Source organism: Narcine bancroftii, chromosome 9, assembly GCF_036971445.1.
Source record: "Narcine bancroftii isolate sNarBan1 chromosome 9, sNarBan1.hap1, whole genome shotgun sequence".
In the NCBI taxonomy this organism is placed as follows: Eukaryota; Metazoa; Chordata; class Chondrichthyes; order Torpediniformes; family Narcinidae; genus Narcine; species Narcine bancroftii.
In genome coordinates this window covers 55972075-55993122 of record NC_091477.1, presented here as the reverse complement: position 1 = coordinate 55993122, position 21048 = coordinate 55972075, and the positions used below count along the sequence as shown (strand labels likewise).

General features: G+C 41.8%; 1 protein-coding gene across 4 annotated transcripts in view; it reads left to right on the top strand.

Moving 5' to 3' along the window:
* shtn3 (shootin 3) overlaps positions 1-21048 on the top strand; it is a 151125-nt gene that overhangs the window by 59012 nt on the left and 71065 nt on the right. For all 4 annotated transcript variants that reach the window (XM_069899220.1, XM_069899219.1, XM_069899218.1 and 1 more), the window contains exons 3-5: positions 9593-9687; positions 9974-10130; positions 20908-21005. In XM_069899220.1, the coding sequence (XP_069755321.1) occupies positions 9593-9687; positions 9974-10130; positions 20908-21005 (350 nt within the window). The remainder of the gene's footprint in view (positions 1-9592; positions 9688-9973; positions 10131-20907; positions 21006-21048) is intronic.

The window sequence follows — 21048 nt, the reverse complement described above, 5'->3', positions numbered from 1 at the left end:
CCTCAGCGATCAAATAATTTAAAAATGGTTCAACCTCGACAGCCACGAACAGATGTACTGCATACATCAAGTCTGCATGCAGATGGTATTTTTTCCTTTTTACGCACATGTCTTACAACTTACTAAATTTGACTGTGCTGCACAGTGTGAGTTCAGGTTAGACAAATTCATGGAATTGCTTTTCAGATATATATTTTATAAACTATATGGTGCTACATTTCCAGTGCAGGAACACGTCAGTTTTCAAGTCAAGCAGTGAGGCTAATTTGAGTTGCCTTAATGCCTCACCTGTTCTATATCCACCTCTGACCTTATAGTCTATGTTCCTTTCCCTTTCTCCCTTCTCCTCCCTCCCTCCACCTTTTAATTCAGGCACCTGCCTGTTTTTGCTTCTACTTGACGAAGGGCCCACGCCCAAATCGTTGGGGGTTACCATTTACTTCTTATGGGTGCTGTGTGACCTGCTGAGTTTCTCCAGCATGTTTATGTGTCGCTACCCAGTAACGCTCGTTGTCAGGGTGGTTTGGAGCATGCCCTGCGCTGCACACCTGGGATTTCCATGTTGACAAACAGTTGGAAGAAACTGAATTGTCATTAGTGTTTTTTAGGCAGCAATGTCGGAAAAAAGTTAAACATAAATTAACATAATTACTCACCTTGTGGTTGTTTACACCGCACCCCTTAAGTTCCTGTGCTCATTAGTCCAGGTGCTTTTATGTGGAGTAATGTGGCCTGAGTCATTAACTGGATGTCAAATTCATGAGGTGAGTTTTGTGGTGCGATTTACACCGCGGGCTTCACCCGAAAAGTTGTAGGGGTCCTGCAGGATAAATCACGGTGCAGGAATTGACTCAAAATTCCTTCACTTTCCTTTTTAGATGGCAAATTTTGATGATTGTGCCATTACATGCCTGCACTCTAAAAATCCTAAATGAAAACATTTATTCTATATTTAATCCCAGTCTTCTTCTTTGGCTTGGCTTCGCGGACGAAGATTTATGGAGGGGGTAAAAAGTCCACGTCAGCTGCAGGCTCGTTTGTGGCTGACAAGTCCGATGCGGGACAGGCAGACACGATTGCAGCGGTTGCAAGGGAAAATTGGTTGGTTGAGGTTGGGTGTTGGGTTTTTCCTCCTTTGCCTTTTGTCAGTGAGGTGGGCTCTGCGGTCTTCTTCAAAGGAGGTTGCTGCCCGCCAAACTGTGAGGTGCCAAGATGCACGGTTTGAGGCGTTATCAGCCCACTGGCGGTGGTCAATGTGGCAGGCACCAAGAGATTTCTTTAGGCAGTCCTTGTACCTTTTCTTTGGTGCACCTCTGTCACGGTGGCCAGTAGAGAGCTCGCCATATAACACGATCTTGGGAAGGCGAGGGTCCTCCATTCTGGAGACGTGACCCATCCAGCGCAGCTGGATCTTCAGCAGCGTGGACTCGATGCTGTCGACCTCTGCCATCTCGAGTACTTCGACGTTAGGGGTGTAAGCGCTCCAATGGATGTTGAGGATGGAGCGGAGACAACGCTGGTGTAAGCGTTCTAGGAGCCGTAGGTGGTGCCGGTAGAGGACCCATGATTCGGAGCCGAACAGGAGTGTGGGTATGACAACGGCTCTGTATACGCTTATCTTTGTGAGGTTTTTCAGTTGGTTGTTTTTCCAGACTCTTTTGTGTATTCTTCCAAAGGCGCTATTTGCCTTGGCGAGTCTGTTGTCTATCTCTTTGTCGATCCTTGCATCTGATGAAATGGTGCAGCCGAGATAGGTAAACTGGTTGACCGTTTTGAGTTTTGTGTGCCCGATGGAGATGTGGGGGGGCTGGTAGTCATGGTGGGGAGCTGGCTGATGGAGGACCTCAGTTTTCTTCAGGCTGACTTCCAGGCCAAACATTTTGGCAGTTTCCGCAAAGCAGAATATAGAATAATACCTAGTGTCGCCGAGAATATTCTCCCAGAATCACAGTGCGGCTTTCGCGCAAACAGAGGAACCACTGACATGGTCTTTGCCCTCAGACAGCTCCAAGAAAAGTGCAGAGAACAAAACAAAGGACTCTACATCACCTTTGTTGACCTCACCAAAGCCTTCAACACCGTGAGCAGGAAAGGGCTTTGGCAAATACTAGAGCGCATCGGATGTCCACCAAAGTTCCTCAACATGATTATCCAACTGCACGAAAACCAACAAGGTCGGGTCAGATACAGCAATGAGCTCTCTGAACCCTTCTCCATTAACAATGGCGTGAAGCAAGGCTGTGTTCTCGCACCAACCCTCTTTTCAATCTTCTTCAGCATGATGCTGAACCAAGCCATGAAAGACCCCAACAATAAAGACGCTGTTTACATCCGGTACCGCACGGATGGCAGTCTCTTCAATCTGAGGCGCCTGCAAGCTCACACCAAGACACAAGAGAAACTTGTCCGTGAACTACTCTTTGCAGATGATGCCGCTTTAGTTGCCCATTCAGAGCCAGCTCTTCAGCGCTTGATTTAATCCCAGTATAACAAGATCAAAACCACAAATGTTCCATGCAGAGTTAAGGGCCACAGAGGCAAACGTAATCTTTCTCACTGTGAATCAACATGCATTGACCTTGAGCAATTTAATTGCCTTGCTGTCAGGAGGTCAGTGATAAAAAGCCACAAATGATCATTCAAGTCTGGAAGCAAATGATTTTGCACGACCTTGAATATGTCTTCAGGTGGTTGTTTTTCCAGACTCTTTTGTGTAGTTTTCCAAAGGTGCTATTTGCCTTGGCGAGTCTGTTGTCTATTTCTTTATCAATCCTTGCATCAGATGAAATGGTGCAACCGAGGTAGGTAAACTGGCTGACCGTTTTGAATTCTGTGTGCCTGATGGAGATGTGGGGGGGCTGGAGGTCATGGTGGGGAGCTGGCTGATGGAGGACCTCAGTTTTCTTCAGGCTGACTTCCAAGACAAACATTTTGGCAGTTTCCACGAAACAGGGCGTCATGCGCAGGAGAGCTGGCTCTGAATGGGCAACGAAAGCGGCATCGTCTGCAAAGAGTAGTTCACGGACAAGTTGGTGTGAGCTTGCAGGTGCCTCAGATTGAAGAGACGGCCATCCGTGCGGAACCAGATGTAAACAGCATCTTCATTGTTGAGGTTTTTCATGGCTTGTTTCAGCATCATGCTGAAGAAGATAGTAAAGAGGGTTGGTGCGAGGACATCCACCTGAAGAAACACACAAAGATCAGCGTGTACAGAACCGTTGTCATACCCACGCTTCTGTTTGGCTCTGAATCATGGGTCTTCTACCGGCATCAGCTACGGCTCCTGGAACACTTCCATCAGCACTGTCTCCACTCCATCCTCAACATTCATTGGAATGACTTCATCACCAACATCGAAATACTCGAGCTGGCAGAGTCCGCAAGCATTGAATCCATGCTGCTGAAGATCCAACTGCGCTGGGTGGGTCACGTCTCCAGAATGGAGGACCATCGCCTTCCCAAGATCGTGTTATATGGTGAGCTCTCCACTGGCTACCGAGACAGAGGTGCACCAAAGAAGAGGTACAAGGACTGCTTAAAGAAATCTCTTGGTGCCTGCCACATTGACCACCGCCAGTGGGCTGATATCGCCTCCAACCGTGCATCTTGGCACCTCACAGTTCGGCAGGCAGCAAACTCCTTTGAAGAAGACCGCAGAGCCCACCTCACTGACAAAAGACAAAGGAGGAAAAACCCAACACCCAACCCCAACCAACCAATTTTCCCTTGCATCCGCTGCAACCGTGCCTGCCTGTACCGCATCGGATTTGTCAGTCACCAACGAGCCTGCAGCAGACATGGACATTACCCCTCCATAAATCTTCGTCCGCGAAGCCAAGCCAAAGAAAAGAAGAAAGAAGGACATGTCAGCAGCCTCTTCACTGACAGACACGAGTCTGCTGTCGCTGGCATGGCTGTACCAACTCCTACAATGGGATTGAATCCTTTATATTTCCTTCAACCTCCAGGGATGCAGAAAGATGTGAGAAGTCTGAACATAAGGATTTTAAAATGGAGGTGATTGTGCGCTGGGATACTGTCAAATTAGAGAAACCAAATGGTACATATCAAAACGTGACATCCGAATTTTCAATGAGCTGGTGGTGCTATTCTGGAAAATTCAAGTCCACAGGTTTCAAAAGCATCAGTTAGTATTTGGGTTCCGATGAAGGCAGAGTTGGTGGGGCTATTACATTTCACCAGGTACTATTAATAATGGCAACAGAGTGGATCTCCCAATGGCCACCCATTTCAATTCTCCATCCCATTCCCTTGCCATGGTCTCGTGGACTGCCAGACTGAGTCCACCCACAATTTGGAGGAACAACACCTCATCTTCTGAACGGATGGCATTAATATCGCCTTCCCTGGCTTTCATTAAACCTCCCTTGCCCCCCCTCTTCTTCTCCCATCGCTTTTCCCCCCATCTCTGTTTCTCCATTTCATCTCCTTTCACACAAACATGAGAAATTTCTACCTCATCCAATTAACACCTTTTGTTGGTCTAGATTCCTCCCCAGCCATCACTGTCTGAATTTTGAAATTTCTTGCTTCTGGGTTATTCCTTGAGGAAGTGCTCAGGCCTGAAATATCAGCGATATATCTTTGTCTCCTATAAATGCTGAAAAGACGGGCTGAGTTCCTCCAGCATTTCTGTGTGTTTTTACCAGTACAGTATGTTTCCAATTATCCAAAATGCTGGGGCCAGACCTATCTCGGTTAAGTGGATTTTACAGATATTTGGATATTTTCTCTAAGACCAGTAGCATCAGGAGTGGTGCCTCTCCAGACAAAACCATCAGCACCCGCCTGATTGCTGGTACAGTACCTGTAGTTGCTGAGAAGTTGAGACGGAATCCACGACCTCGTGTCGAACTTAAAAAAGCGAGGCTCGGGTTCAGTGCAGGAGCCAAGGCAAGACGACGGGCAGGTGAAGGAGAGGATGTTGGCGACGAGCATGAATGGGGAGCTGGGACCAAGCCCCAGAACAGGGAGCAGCCAGCCAACATAACCCTGAAACAAACCATCATGCTGAGATAAGGAGTGGCCATCATCGTGGGAACTGTAACATGTCCAAAATCTTCATTACCCCCACTGGCATGGTGCAGGAGGTGGGCTTAGTGGGCTTCTGCTCATCATCTGGACTGGGCAGTGCATTTTGTCCACAACTGGTGCAGTATGAAGTTGGGTGGGAACTATGCTTACATCCCGGAGGTGTATAACTCTCTCATGGCTTTCCTTAAACTTGGGATTGAGTTGCTGACGATATGGCCCAGTTTGAAGTACATAGCGGCCCTGGTCTTTGCCATGTAAATCATCAAACCCATCTTCCCCAATTGTGCTGTGACCAAAGATGAAGCCAAATTAGTGGCTTGCCTCTGTTTCTGTAAGTATGAATCGGCACCTCTGTCGAGTGGGGGTGGGGGGGGGGGTGGGGTGAGGGTGGAAATAAGTCATTGGATTTAAACCTTCACTCCATTGTTTCTAATTAGTCATCATTTGGAAAATTGGTGTTTGTTTTTAATTTAGCATTTGGACACCCTTGAGCAGTGTAACAAAGCAAATTGTTACTAATTTGCTTGCCAAATAAGTGGTAAATCATGATCTTCCGTAAAACGTGTTGGCTTGGAACAGTACTTAAACACTGCTCTCTCCTCAGCGGAATCCATTTTGATTTTCTTGCCTGTTTGAATCCTTTACTCTTTACTTGATGCAATTGTTTCCTGTTTAGTTCCATTTGCAACTGACTTCCTTCTCCACTTTCTTTTTCAACTTTTTAAAAAGTTATGACATCATCTCACACACACCCGGAAACACTTTCGGATATTGGGAATTCCGGTTGTTCGGTTTTGGATAATCGGAAGTATTCTGTATGCTCAGGTGAAATCTGCTTGTTCAAGCAGGATATCTGTGATCTCACAATGGTTTTCTTTCCCCTTAGAACCAGGCCGACTGCACATTGACAATATTCCAAATGTTTATTTTAATTCCATTTTATAATTGTGCATTTTAAACTGGGTAGATTTCCTTAGTCCAACTCCACTGCACCACAAAGAATATAAAATACTGAAACCCAGTGCTATTTTTGTGTAAGGTTGGAAACCAGTGACTAGTGGCATTGCTCAGGGTTCAGTGTTGGGTCCATTACTGTTTGTCGTAAACATCAATGACCTGGATGACAGAGTGGTAAATTGGATTAGTAAGAATGCAGATGATACTAAGATAGGTGGAGCTGTGGATAGTGAAGAAGGGGTTCAAAGCTTGCAGAAGGATTTAGGCCAGTTAGAAGAGTGGGCTGAAAGATGACAGATGGAGTTTAATGCAGATAAGTGTTACATTTTTTGTAGGGCTAATCAAAATAGGACACATATGGTGAATGGTAGGGCATTGAAGAGTGCAGTAGAACAGAGGGATCTAGGAATAATGGTACATAGTCCCCTGAAGGTGGTCACATGTGGATAGGGTGGTGAAGAAAGCTTTTATAAATCAGAGCATTAAGTATATGGAGCTGTGATGTGATGTTAAAATTGTTCAAGGCACTGGTGAGGCCAAATTTGGACTATTGGTCACCAAAGTATCAGAAAGATATCAACAAATTGGAGAGAGTGCAGAGAAGATTTATTAGAATGTTGCCAGGGTTGCAAGGTCTAAGTTATAGGGAAAGGTTAAATAGTTAGGTCTTTATTCTTTGGAGCGTAAAAGGTTGAGAGGATTTGATTGAGATATTTCAAACTATTAGGGTATAGATAGAATGGACATGGAGAGGCTCTTTCCTTTTCTTAAAGGAGATACAAACAAGAGGACATGAAATGAGTGTTGGGGAAAAAAGTTTAGAGGAAACATGAGGGGGGACTTCTTTACTCAGAGTGGTAGGTGTGTGAAATGAACTTCCAGACAAAGTGGTGGAGGCAGGCTCGATTTTAGCATTTGAGGAGAAGTTGGAGAGGTATATGGACAGGAAAGGAATGGAGGGTTACAGTCAGTGGGATTAGGAGGGAGAAAGTGTTAGGCATGTTGGCATGTATGGTCTTCTTGTCTTGACCAGTTAAGTTTGAAGTGATATTTTACTTTGGAGAACAGGATACATATGCATGACACTGAGTCACTCAGAAAAGTGACGCATTCTGTCATTGATAAATGAAGAAGAGCTTGGTTTTATTAATGTTCCTTGGAAGGAGCAGATTAGTGTACAAATGATCTTTATTTCAGGTATGCTGCAATTGGCAACTCTCATTAACTCTTGTGTGCTGACTATGTACAGTATTGAGAGATGACGAGTAGATCAGTTTCTGTTTTGCATTGAGTCTCCACAAGGGCCAATGTTGGATGAAAAATAAAACAGATTTCCACAATTTTCCCTAACATGTCTGTGTTGCATTTGGTCCTTTGATTATTCTTGCAGTTTATTTTCTGCAACATAAGTGCAATAGGGAAAAAAGACATTAATTTGACTGGCTGTCAAATATTTTAAGGGTTTTTTTCACTTCAAATTATATGAATGTGCATATGAAAAACCATGAATGTGTTTGACACTTGCTGATAAATTATTGTTATTACTTCTGGTTTTGAAATATTTGAAATAATGCACAGAATATCTTCAGTATAGAGCCTAAAATGGTTATATACCTCACTGGAGTGCCAAAAGTGTATACAATTCCTAGTGAAAGGGTGACGATTTAGCAGGATATACACTCTGCGTGGTTCTTTTTCACAGGACTATTTTTCTCTGGATAAAAAAGGCATTAGGAGAGTAGAGGAGGAAAAAACATTCAAATGATTGTCTTCATTTCTCAAAAGTTAGGAATAGAACAGGTGAACAGGAGAGAAAAGCTCCAATACTATCTTACCAATCCAATTTCACTTTACCAATCCAACTTCACCGTACCAATCCAACTTCACTTTTACCAATCCAACGTCACTTTTACCAATCCAACTTCACTTTTACCAATCCAACTTCACTTTACCAATCCAAATTCAGTCCTCTTCCTACTACTGCAAGTTACTGTCATTGCTTTTCTTATTGTATGTCTCTGGAGATCACCTTTAAATGCAACTTTCTCTCAATTTCAGGAGGTTTTCTCCCCGAAATAGACCTAGCAGTTCCCTTCAACAACAAAAAAACAGAACATGGAGCATAGAAATCTACAGCACAGCACAGGGCCTTCAATTCACAGTGTTGGGCCAACTAATAACTTGTACAAGAACTAGAATTTCCCTTCTCTATAACTCTCCATTTTATCCTGTACCATGAACCTAACTAACAGTCTCTTTAAAAGATCCTATTGCACCTGCCTCTATCACCATTGCTGGCAGAACATTTCATGCACCGACCACTCTCTGTGTGGAAAAAGTTACCTCCTGGTTCCCCCCTGCACTTACTCAAGATTGTTTTTGTTCTTTTATTGTCATGTAATAAAACAGAAAATGTAATATTATGCAAATATTCTTTAGTCTCCAGTAAATGCACTTTGTGTTAATTCTAAACCATACTTTTGAAGTAAGATCAGAAAGATACATGGGTGTATTTGGGTGGTGTGGGTTCATGGGCTGGAAGGGCCTGTTACCATGATGTACCACTAAAAAAATGAAAACTTAAAATGAACCAAAATATTAAAATGTCTCAATCTGTTTTAATGTCTGGATAAAATGCTCTAGTTGAATATAACCTATAAAAGAAGTCTGGAGATCAAATGAAAGTCCTTGCCCTTAATTTTAGATTTAAATTTCCATTTATTTGTTTCCCAAGTAATATTTGCTGTTGATTGTTATTTTTTATTCTCCGCAGATTCATTAAGATTAATGTGAAAATTAGCAATTATCTGTTGGTCTGCAATAATGTTGTGCTCCCTGAGAGATTTGTACTCTTCCAGGCAAGTAGCGGGCAATGTAGATGAGAAAATGGCTTTGAAGGCAAGTCACTCACCATATGCCATTCTGACCTTCTCTTGGGGCCAAATTTATGTGGCTTTTCCAGTTGAAGTTCTGGTCAATGGTGATTGTTGGGATGTTGTGAGACTCCACTATGCTGATGTCATTGAATGTTGAAGATAGATAGTTAGACTCCATTATGTAAGTTGCCTAGTGCAAATGTCACATAATTTCTTAGCTCATGCGTATATTTTGCATGCACTGCTTGATTTTCGGAAAAGTTGTGAGTGGTGTTGAACATATTGCAAACACCAGCGAACATTTCCACTTCTGACCTAGTGATTGAGGAAGAGGATTGGAACGAGGACACTGAGCTGCCATGATGTCCTGGGGTTGGGATGATTGACCTTGTAACATCTCAACCACCTTCTTTTGGGAGGTATAGATGATTTGTAATTACGGTACTTAAACAGTGAAAAGGTCTCTCTTTTTTTTGCCATACCTTGTCAGAGGTTCATGCTCCTTGGGGTTAGTTTTGCACAGGTAATAGAAAGTGATGGGAACACCTTGCTTTAACAAGCACATTTGTGTAATTCAGAGATCGAACTGAAACGGCAAGTCAACGCTGTTGCCAGTCGCTGTTTACAAATTAACAAAACTTTTTTAGTTTTCACCTGAAAAGAGAAGGGAAAGGTTTTGATGACTTAACCTGTTGTTCCCGCAGTTTCACAGATGGTCATCGAAGAAGTTAATGCTTTGCACACACAACTGGAGATCGAGAAATCATGTAGAGAGAATGCAGAGGTCTTAGCCACAAAGGTAACTACTCCTCTTATTAAACTTGAATGTCATAAGAGGGCGAGGGCATTCTTTACTGTGATCAAGACTCCCAGCGTTAATTAGACATGGAATGACTGAGGATTCTATGCTAACTGCTTCTCAGTCTCCCATTCAGAGGTCTGAGGGAAAATGGGAAACTGTCTCCACAGTGAAGTTAGGTGCATGAATGATTAATGCCTTACTTCTCGAATCATTCCAGGTCATAAAATGTTTTTCTTTGGCCGCAAAAAGACTTTCACTAAAAGAATGGTTTTGCCTGTTGCAGCTCAGTCATGAAAACAAAAAGCTGAAGTACCTGAGCCTAACTTCGCGGGTGTGCCTTGATGACCTTCTGCCCAGTATATCAGATTGCGGTGCAACAGAGGAGGAACCGCAGGACACCAGCTCCGACCTCTACGTTCAGTATCAGCAGCAGGTCAAAGGTGAATATTGACAGAGAAACCCAAGATAAATTGGAATCTTGAGGTACTCAGCAGGCCAGAAGGCTTCTGTGGGTGGAAGTGTTCAGTCAGTTGCCTTCTTAAACTGCAGCCCCTGGGTGGACCTCCTGGGACCCAGTACAGTTACTGGGGCAAAGATGCTGGAAGCACCTTTCAAAGTGCAGGGGGTTTGACCCATTAAATTGCCAACCCAGCAATTTAAGGGGGATCCCGCCCGCACGATGGCGCAGTAAGGGATGCATCACGCACCCACGGAAACTATCAGCATTTAGTCTCTTTCCTCCACCCCCCCTCCATTGGCTGTCAGTCGCCAACCCACCGTCAATTGCCATGCCCACAATCAATCGCCCTCCCTGTCAGTCGCCACCCCCACCGTCTCTCCCCACTCCCATGGCAGCGACCTCCCTCCCCCTCTTGAAGCAACCCCTCTCCTCCCCGAACCCACCCCCCCCCCCCCCCCCCACGGCAGCAACACCTCAGCCGGGGATTTCTCTGACACAAATGCTGATGTCACCAAAGTAACCAGGTCGACAATTTCCCCTTTCAAGCCATCAGACCAGGACACCCGGGTAAGTTTTACTGGGTTCCCTGACTCCCTCTGAGGTAGGTCAGGGACCCAGTTGGGTTCTGACTGGGTTGACCCAGACTGACCCTTTCAAATAGCCATGTAACTGGGTCACTAACCGTGTAAAATTGCTGGGTTAACCCCACTGAAAGGGCGTAGTGTTCAGGTCTTGGGAAAGGGTTCAGTCCTAAATCTTGGCTGACCTTTTCTACCCTTTGTTGCTGTCTGACCTGCTGAATCTCTCCAGCAACTCTGCCAGTTCATGAATGTTAACTTGGAAGGGAAACTGAGGTGGAAATATTTCCTAACCTTCAATCTAGCAGAAAATCAGCTGGTAGGGAACATACCTGTTAGGGAATTGACAGAAGGATTAAATGTGAGTTGAGGACATTATATTGCACCTGAAATGTAGAGGGAGAGTGGAACTTGCTGTTTGAAAGGCGGGTTGAGACATAAACCCCTGAGACATTTCAAAAAGTACCTGGATGAGCACTTAACCAACAATTAACATACATTTGGACAGGAACATGCTCAGGAAAGATTTTGAGGGATATGGACCAAACATAGGCAGGTGGGATTAGCTCAGGTGGGCAACCTGGTCGCTTGTATATATATCACCAGTATAAATGCAACAGTCTGAATAGCTTCCTTCTGTCCCTCAAGACTGTGGTTCACAACTTGCGTGGTTTGAAGCTGAGGACCTCAAAGAGAGAGGTTGGGTGACCCAGAGTTTGAATGAAAGGTTCTGAGCTGCAGTCGTTGTCATAAACAATCAGAGACTTGCCTCTCAGTGGTGTCATGTCCATCAATGCCAAGTTCGCCAACATCATCACACTGGCCAAATGCAACACCCATTCAACAGGAAGGAGAAAGATACTAAACTGACATCACTCTGGCAAAGGATGACCACTTCCATTGTCCAATAATCCTCCAGCAAACCCACTACTAAAGTTAGGCTTTGGAATGTCATAAGTAATAGGGCCAAATGTTATAACTGTAATACTGTTATAGCCAAGATCCTGGCAATGACCTCCTCAACCAGAGGTAAAACACAAAAAGCCTGCAGACACCGTGGCTGAAGTATAAACACAAATTACTGGAGAAGCTCAGCAGGTCAAACAGTGTCCTTTACATAACAAAGATAAAAATACATAACTGACCAATTGGGCTTGAGCCCTTCACCAAAGTAAAACACAAAAGTCTGCAGACACTGTGGTCGAAGTAAAAACTAAAACACAAAAATCTGCAAACATGGTGTCTGCTGATTTCTATATTCTATACGTACACTGTTTCACCGGCTGAGTTTCTCAGCATTGTGTTTTTCCTTCAACCAGAAGCCCCTTATTTTAATGTTTACAGTATGCTATTGGACAGCACAGATGAATAGGTACCACAAAAAAAAAACAAATGGTGCCTGTAAGGAAGTGCCCTAAACACTTTTGATTACTTTTTCCTAATCATCATGTTTCAGTCCTCAGGTCTTTTTGGCTGTTGAATAAAATTTAAGTCTAAAAGGACTGGAGGAATAGGCCCCTGACCGATATTTAAAGGACCAGAGGAATAGGCCCCTGAGTGCGATCTAAAGGACTGGAGGAATAGGTCCCTGACTGATATTTAAAGGAGAGGAGGAATAGGCCCCTAACTGATATCTAAAGGACTGGAGGAAGAGGCCCCTGACTGATATTTAAAGGACCGGAGGAATAGGCCCATGAGTGCAATCTAAAGGACTGGAGGAATAGGTCCCTGACTGATATTTAAAGGACAGGAGTTATAGGCCCCTAACCGATATCTAAAGGACTGGAGGAAGAGGCCCCTGACTGATATTTAAAGGACGGAATAGGCCCCTAACCGATATCTAAAGGACTGGAGGAATAGGTCCCTGACTGATATTTACAGGACAGGAGTTATAGGCCCCTAACCGATATCTAAAGGACTGGAGGAAGAGGCCCCTGACCGATATCTAAAGGACTGGAGGAAGAGGCCCCTGACTGATATTTAAAGGACGGAATAGGCCCCTGAGTGTGATCTAAAGGACTGAGGGAATAGGTCCTTGACTGATATTTAAAGGACAGGAGTAATAGGCCCCGAACCGATATCTGAAGGACTGGAGGAAGAGGCCCCTGACTGATATTTAAAGGACTGGAGGAATAGGCCCCTGAGTGTGATCTAAAGGACTGGAGGAATAGGTCCCTAACCGATATCTAAAGGACTGGAGAAATAGGTCCCTGACTGATATTTAAAGGACAGGAGTAATAGGCCCCTAACCGTTATCTAAAGGACTGGAGGAATAGGCCCCTAACTGGGATCTAAAGGACTGGAGGAATAGGCCCGAATGAGATCTAAAGGACCGGAGTAATAGGCCCCTAACCAATATCTTTTTTTAAAAACTTTATTCATTTAAAAAATAAATAATATATAGCAATTAAACATGAACATGAACATTTTTTTATATAGAAAAAAATGAAAAAAAAGTACCCCCCTTCAGCCACTCGCCAAGGAGAGCCATAAAAAAGAAAAAAGAAAGAATATTAAAAAAAATATTAAATATACATATTAAAATCTAATCAATATAAATTAAAATGTAAATATTCCAAGTATAACAGCCACTTATTAATTAAAAAAATTATAATTATCATGCAAAACATAAGTAATTTTTTCCATTATTAAACAATATTTCATCTCATTATGCCATATATTAATATCAATCATATTTGTATCTTTCCACGTACTAGCAATACATTTTTTCGCTATGGATAAAGCGAAATATACAAAAGCAAGCTGGAACGTATCTAATTCCAAGCCTTTCAGAGGTTGCAAACTACCCAATAAAAATATTGTTGGATCTAAAACTATTTTAATCTTATACAGATATTCTAAAAAAGATTGAATTTTCTTCCAAAAAGATTGTATACATATACATGACCAAACAACATGAAAAAAATTTCCAACCGTATCACCACATCTAAAACACAAATCTGATTCATTAAAACCATATTTTTTTAAAGTTCTTCAGGTGTCAAATATAATTGATATAAAAAATTGTAATTAATCATTGCATAACATGCATTTATCAATCTAGTTACACTATCATAACAGATATCTAACCAATCCTCTTCAGAAAAAATAAAACCAATATCCACTCCCCATTTAATTTTAGATCTATCCCAACCCTTTTTATCCATACTATCCTGTAATATTTGATATATAAATGAAATATAACCCTTCTCTGGTACCTTCATAAGGGAAGTCTCAAATTTAGTCATTTTAGGTAAAATCATATCTCTACCAAACATACGTTTTACCAAAGATCGAATTTGATAATAAAGAAATAAAGAATTCTTATCAATACCAATATCTTCCTTCATCTGATTAAAAGATAAAAACTTACCCTCTTTAAAACAATCTCCCAAATTTTTCTCACCTTTAAATCTCCAATGCAAAAAACTTTGATTATGTATTGAAAAAGAAATAAGTTGATTATTATACAACGCAGTCAAAGCCGATAATTTACCCCTAGAATCCATCATTTTATTTTTCTTTATCCATAACTTCATTAAATATTTTAGTATAGGCACATTATATTGTTATAACAAATTCATATTCCACCAAAACAAAAATTGATGTATTTCAGATTCAGAAATACTTGCCATCTCAATTTTAGACCAGTTAGGAGGCCGTACCAAATCCATCAATGAACTAATAATTTTAAGTTGGGCTGCCTCATAATAATTTTGAAAATGTGGTAAACGTAATCCCCTAACTCATATTTCCAAGTTAATTTATTGAAAGCTACTCTCAAAAATTTACCCCTCCATAAAAACTCCCTAACCATTTTATTTAAATCTTGAAAAAAAATTTATCAAGTAAATATGGAATAGATTGAAACAAATATTGTATACACGGAAAGATATTCATCTTAATTGTACTTATCCTTCCCATTAAATTAATAGGTAAATCTTTTCATTTAATCAAATCAGTTTTGATTTTTTTCATTAACGGAGCATAATTTAATTTATATAACGATTGATAATTAACATTCAAAATTATACCCAGATATTTAATTTGATCAGTCCACTTCAAATTAATAATATTCTTATAAACTGAATAATCTCCTTCACTTTCCGGTAATATTTCACTTTTTTCCCAATTAACTTTATATCCAGAAAGACATCCATATTGTATTAAACATTCCTTCAAATGCAAAAGTGACTGAGCTGGATTTGTTAAATACACCAATACGTCATCAGCAAATAAATTAATTTTATACTCATCATCTTATTTTGTTTTATTTTGTCTTATCAACTGTGCTAAAGGTTCAATCACTAACACAAACAAAGTTGGTGATAAAGGACAACCTTGACGAGCTGATTGAGTTAACTTAAAAGATTCTGAAATCAAACCATTCGTCAATACTCTAGCTACTGGTTGACTATATAGAGCCCTAATCCAACCAATAAAAGAAGGACCAAACTTAAATTTCTCCAAAACTTTAAACAAAAAATTCCATTCAACTCTATCAAATGCTTTTTCTGCATCTAAGGATATCACCATCAGATGATCTGCAGATTATCGAAATCTAATAATAAAACTATTCATGCGTAAAATGTTATCTGAAGCATATCTATTCTTTATAAAACCTGTTTGATCAATATGAATCAACTTTGGTAAAAATTTAGCCAATCTATTTGCTAATATTTTAGCTATTATTTTATAATCTACATTTAACAATGAAATTGGTCTATAAGAAGACACTTTCAAAGGACCTCTATCTTTTTTAGGTATTACTGTAAGTAAAGCACTAGAACAAGACTCGGGTAATTTATAATGTTCTCCAATTTGACGTAATACATCCCCAAACACTGTAGATAAATCATCATAAAAAATTTTTATAAAATTCAACCGAAAATCCATCATCGCCAGGCGATTTACTGTTCAGCATTTCCAGCATAGCCATTTTAATTTCCGAATCAGTAAATGGTTCTTCTAACTCCTGTATATCTCCATCCTCTAATATCGGTACATTCACTGTGATAAAAAAAGATCAATCGATCCAGTTTCCTGTTTTCCTTTAGATGTATATAACTTTTTATAAAATTCATCAATAATCACACGAGATTTATAAGTAATAATAGAATTCCGTCTAACAGCATTAATAGTCCTCGATATCTGTTCTTTCTTTAATTGCCATGCCAATACCTTATGTGCTTTCTCTCCCCATTCGTAATACCGTTGTTTAGTCCTATTAATCACACATTCAAATTGATAAGATTGCAAAGTATTATATTTAGATAATTCTATTTTCTGATCTTCTGTAGCATCTTTCTGAAATTCCTTTTCTAACTCATCGATCTGTTTCTAACAGAATTAGAATTTTATTTAAAAAAAATTAATTTGTTTTTTCAAAAAATCAATAAATTCCATATTTTTAACAACGTTGTATTAAATCGCCAACAATAAGCTATTTGAATTATCTCAGAAGTTTCATATGTAAAATATAACAGAGAATGATCTGAAATCACCCTACATTTATATTCTGCTTGTTGTAATTTCCCTTCTAAATGTGCCGATACTAAAAAGAAGTCATTTCTTGAAAACGATGAAATAAAGGAAAAATCTTTCTCTGTCGGATTAAGATGTCTCAAAATATCTACTAAATTAAGATTTTTCATCAATGCTTGGACCTGAATTGCCATCTTGGATTTTTTAACTTTCTTTAGAGATTTATCTAATAAAGGTTCCAAAACACAATTAAAATCACCACCAACTAAAATATTATAATTAGCCTGACCCAAGCATAAAAATGCATCTGAAATAAGTACTCCATCATTTACATTTTGAGCATAAATATTAAGTAAAGTCCAAAATTCACTAAAAATCTTACAATTCAATTTAAGAATTCATCCTGCCTTTTCCTCCATTGATTGTAATTCAAAGGATAATTTTTTATTTATCAAAATTGCTACACCTTTAAATGAAGAAGAATATACATGCCCAGCCCAATCCCTTTTTATTTCACGCTTTCCTTCACATTCAAATGTGTTTCTTGTAAAAAGGCAATATCAATTTTCATTTTATTAATATACGCCAAGACTCGCTGATGTTTAATTAGACTATTTAATCCTCGAACATTAAAAGTAGCAAACCTCAACTTTGACATATCTACTATTATTACTAAATACCAATAATATCTTTATATAAAAACTCAAATTAATGTATATAGGCCCTCCAATAAAAAAAATCACAAATTAAAAACTAAAAAAAAAGAAAATCCCCCCCCCCCCCAAAAAAAATACCAAAAGGTAGTAATCCCCTGAACAAAAATTGGGTGACTAGTAAAGAACTTAGTGCAAATAGGCCCCTGACTGACATTTAAAGGACGGGAAGAATAGGCCCTTGACCAATATTTAAAGGATGGGAGGAATAGGACCCTGACTGGGATCCTAAGGACTGTAGGAATAGCCCCCTGACTGGGAATTAATGGACTGGAGGATTAGTCCCCGACCGATATTTAATGGACCGGTGGAATAAGATCCTGACCCCTATTTAAAGTACTGGAGGGAAAGGCCCATAACTGATTTCTAAATGACCGGAGAAATAGGCCCCTGACTGGGATCCAAAGGACCGAAGGAATAGGACCCTGACTGATATTTAAAGGACCAGAGGAATAGGCCCCTGACCTATATTTAAAGGACAGGAGGAATATGTCCCAGACCGACATTTAAAGGACGGGAGGAATAGGCCCCTGCCTCGGATCTAAAGGACCGCAGGAATAGGCTCCTGACCGATATCTAAAGGACTGGAGGAATAGGACCCTGACTGATATTTAAAGGTCCGCAGGAAAAGGCCCCTGACAGATTTCTAAAGGACCGGAGGAATAGGTCCATGACTGGATTCGAAAGAACTGGAGGAATAGGCCCCTGAATGGAATGTAAATGACCGGAGGAATAGGCCCCTGACCGATATTTAAAGGATTGAAGCAAAAGGACCCTGACTGATTTCTAAAGGACCGGAGGTATGGGCCATGACTGAGATCAAATAACTGGAGGAATAGGCCCCTGACTGGGAACTAAAGGACCAGAGAAATGGGCACCTGACTGATATTTAAAAGGCCAGAGGAATAGGCCCCTGTCCCATATTTAGAGGACGGTAGGAATAGGCCCCTGACCGACATTTAAAGGACGGGAGGAATAGGCCCCTGCCTGGGTGAAGGACCGGTGGAATAGGTCCCTGACCGATATTTAAATGTCCACAGTAAAAGGCCCCTGACTGATTTCTAAACGACTGGAGGAATTGTCCCCTGACTGGGAAGTAAAGGACCAGAGGAATAGGCCCCTGACCGATATTTAAAGGACCGGAGGAATAGGGCCCTGACCAAAATTTAAAGGATGGGAGGAATAGGTCCCTGACCGATATTTAAAGGACGGGAGGAATAGGCCCCTTACTGATATTTAAAGTATTGGAGGAATAGGCCCCTGACTAGGATCTTATGGTTCGTAAGGATAGGCCCCTGACTGGGATCTAAAGGACCAGAGGAATAGGCCCTGACTGATGTTAAAAGCACTGGAGGAAAATGCACCTAACCAATATCTAAAGGACTGGGGGAATAGGCCCCTGACCAATATTTAATGAACCACAGGAAGAGGCCCCTGACCGATATTTAAAGGACAGGCTGTATAGGCCCCTGACGGACATTTAAAGGACGGGAGGAATAGGCCCCTGCCTGGGATCTAAAGGACTGGAGGAAAATGCTCCAAATTGATATCTGAAGGACTGGGGAATAGGCCCCTGACCGATATTTAATGGACCGGTGGAATAGGCCCCTTACAGATTTCTAAAGGACCAGAGGAATAGGCCCCTGATTTGTATCGAAAGAACAGGAGGAATAGGCCCCTGACAGGGGTCTAAAGTACCAGAGGAATAGGCCCATGACTGATTTTCAAAGGACTGGAGGAATAGGCCCCTGACTTGGATCGAAAGGACTGGAGGAATAGGGCCCTGACTGGGATCTAAATTACCAGAGGAATAGGTCCCTGACTGACATTCAAAGAACCGGAGGAATATGCCCCTGACTGGGAACTAAAGGACTAGAGGAATGGGCCCTTGACTGATATTTAAAGGACCAGAGGAATAGGCCCCTGACTGATATTTAAAGGACGGTAGGAATAGCCCCCTGTCCGATATTTAAAGGATGGGAGGAATAGGCCCCTGACTGGGATCTAATGGTCTGAAAGGAGATGCCCTTGACTGGGATGTAAAGGACCGGAGGAATACGCCCCTGACCGATATTTAAAGGATCTAAGCAAAAGGCCCCTGACTGATTTCTAAAGGACAGGTGGTATGGGCCATGACTGGGATCGAAAGGACTGGAGGAATAGGCCCCTGTCTGGGAACAAATGACCCGAGGAATGGGACCCTGGCTGATAATTAAAAGACCATAGGAATAGGCCCCTGACTGATTTCTAAAGCACCAGAGGAATAGGCCCATGACAGGGATCGAAATGACTGGAGGAATAGGCCCCTGAATGTTATCTAAAGGACCAGAGGAATAGGCCCCTGAATGATATTTAAAGTACCAGAGGAATAGACCCTTGACTGATATTTAAATGACCGGAGATATAGGCCCCTGACTGATATTTAAAGGACCGGAGGAATAGGCCCCTGACTGATATTTAATGGACTGGAGGAATAGGCTCCTGACTGCAATCTAAAGGACCGGAGGAATAGGCCACTGACTGATATCTAAAGGTCCGGTGGAATAGCCCCCAGACCGATATCTAAAGGACTGGAGGAATAGGCCCTGACTGATATTTAAAGGACCAGAGGAATAGGTCCCTGACCAATATTTAAAGGACCGGAGGAATAGGCCCCTGATCGAAATCTAAAGAACAGGAGGAATAGGCCCGTGACTGGGATGTAAAGCACCAGAGGAATAGGCCCCTGACCGATGTTTAAAGGATGGAAGGGATAGGATCCTGAATGATATATTAAGGACTGGAGGAATATGCCCCTTACTAGGATCTAAATGACCGGAGGAATAGGCCACTGACTGATATTTGAAGGACCGGAGGAATAGGCCCCTGACCGATATTTAAAGGACCGTGGAAATAGGCCCCTGACTGGGATCTAAGGGACCTGAGGAATAGGCCCCGACTGATATTTAAAGGACCGGAGGAATAGGCCTCTGACTGATATTTAAAGGACTGGAGGAAAAGGCCACTGACTGATTTCTAAATGACCAGAGGAATAGGCCCCTGAGTGGGATCTAAAGGACTGGAGGAATAGGTCCCTGACCAATATTTAAAGCACCAGAGGAATAGGACCCTGACTGGGATTGAAAGGACTGGAGGAATAGGCCCCTGACTGGGATCTAAAGGACTAGAGGAATAGGCCACTGACAAATATTTAAAGGACTGGAGGAATAGGCCCCTGACCGATATCTAAAGTACTGAACGAATAGGTCCCTGACTGACATTTAATGGACCAGAGGAATGGGCCCCTGACTGATATTTAAATGATTGAAGGAATAGGCCCCTGACTGGGATCTAAAGGAACGGAGGAATAGGCCCCTGAGCGATATCTAAAGGAACAGAGGAATAGGTCCCTGACCGATATTTAAACGACTGGAGGAATAGGCTTCTGACTGATTTCTAAAGGACCGGAGGAATAGGCCCCTGACTGGGATCGAAATGATGGAGGAATATGCTCCTGACTTGGATCTAAATGACTGGAGGAATATGCCCCTGACCGATATTTAAAGGACTGGAGGAATAGGCCCCTGACCGATATCTAAAGGACAGGTGGAAAAAACCCCTGACCGATATCTAAAGGACTAGAGGAATAGTCCCCTGACTGTGGTCTAAAGGACCGGAGGAATAGGTCACTGACCGATATCTAAAGGTCCGGTGGAATAGGCCCCTGACTGATATTTAAAGGACTGGAGGAATAGGGCCCTGACTGGGATCGAAAAGAGCAGAGAAATAGGCCTCTGACTGATATCTAAAGGACCTGAGGAATAGGTCCCTGATTCGTATCTATAGGACTGGAGGAATAGGCCCCTGACTGATATCTAAAGGACCTGAGGAATAGGCCTCTGACTGGGATCTAAAGGACTGGAGGAATAAACCCCTGACTGGGATCTAAAGGTTGGGTGAAGGGGATGTCTGCTTGTTCTAAATAATGTTTCTGTGTTCACAGAACTGCAGGACACAGTGACACATTTGCTGGAGGAAAAGAAACAGCTTGCCGGTCAAGTGCAGGAACTGCAGAGCAATATTGAGGAACTAACCACCAGAGTAAGTGACCAACAGATTGGCAAGTATGAAAAGTATTTTATAG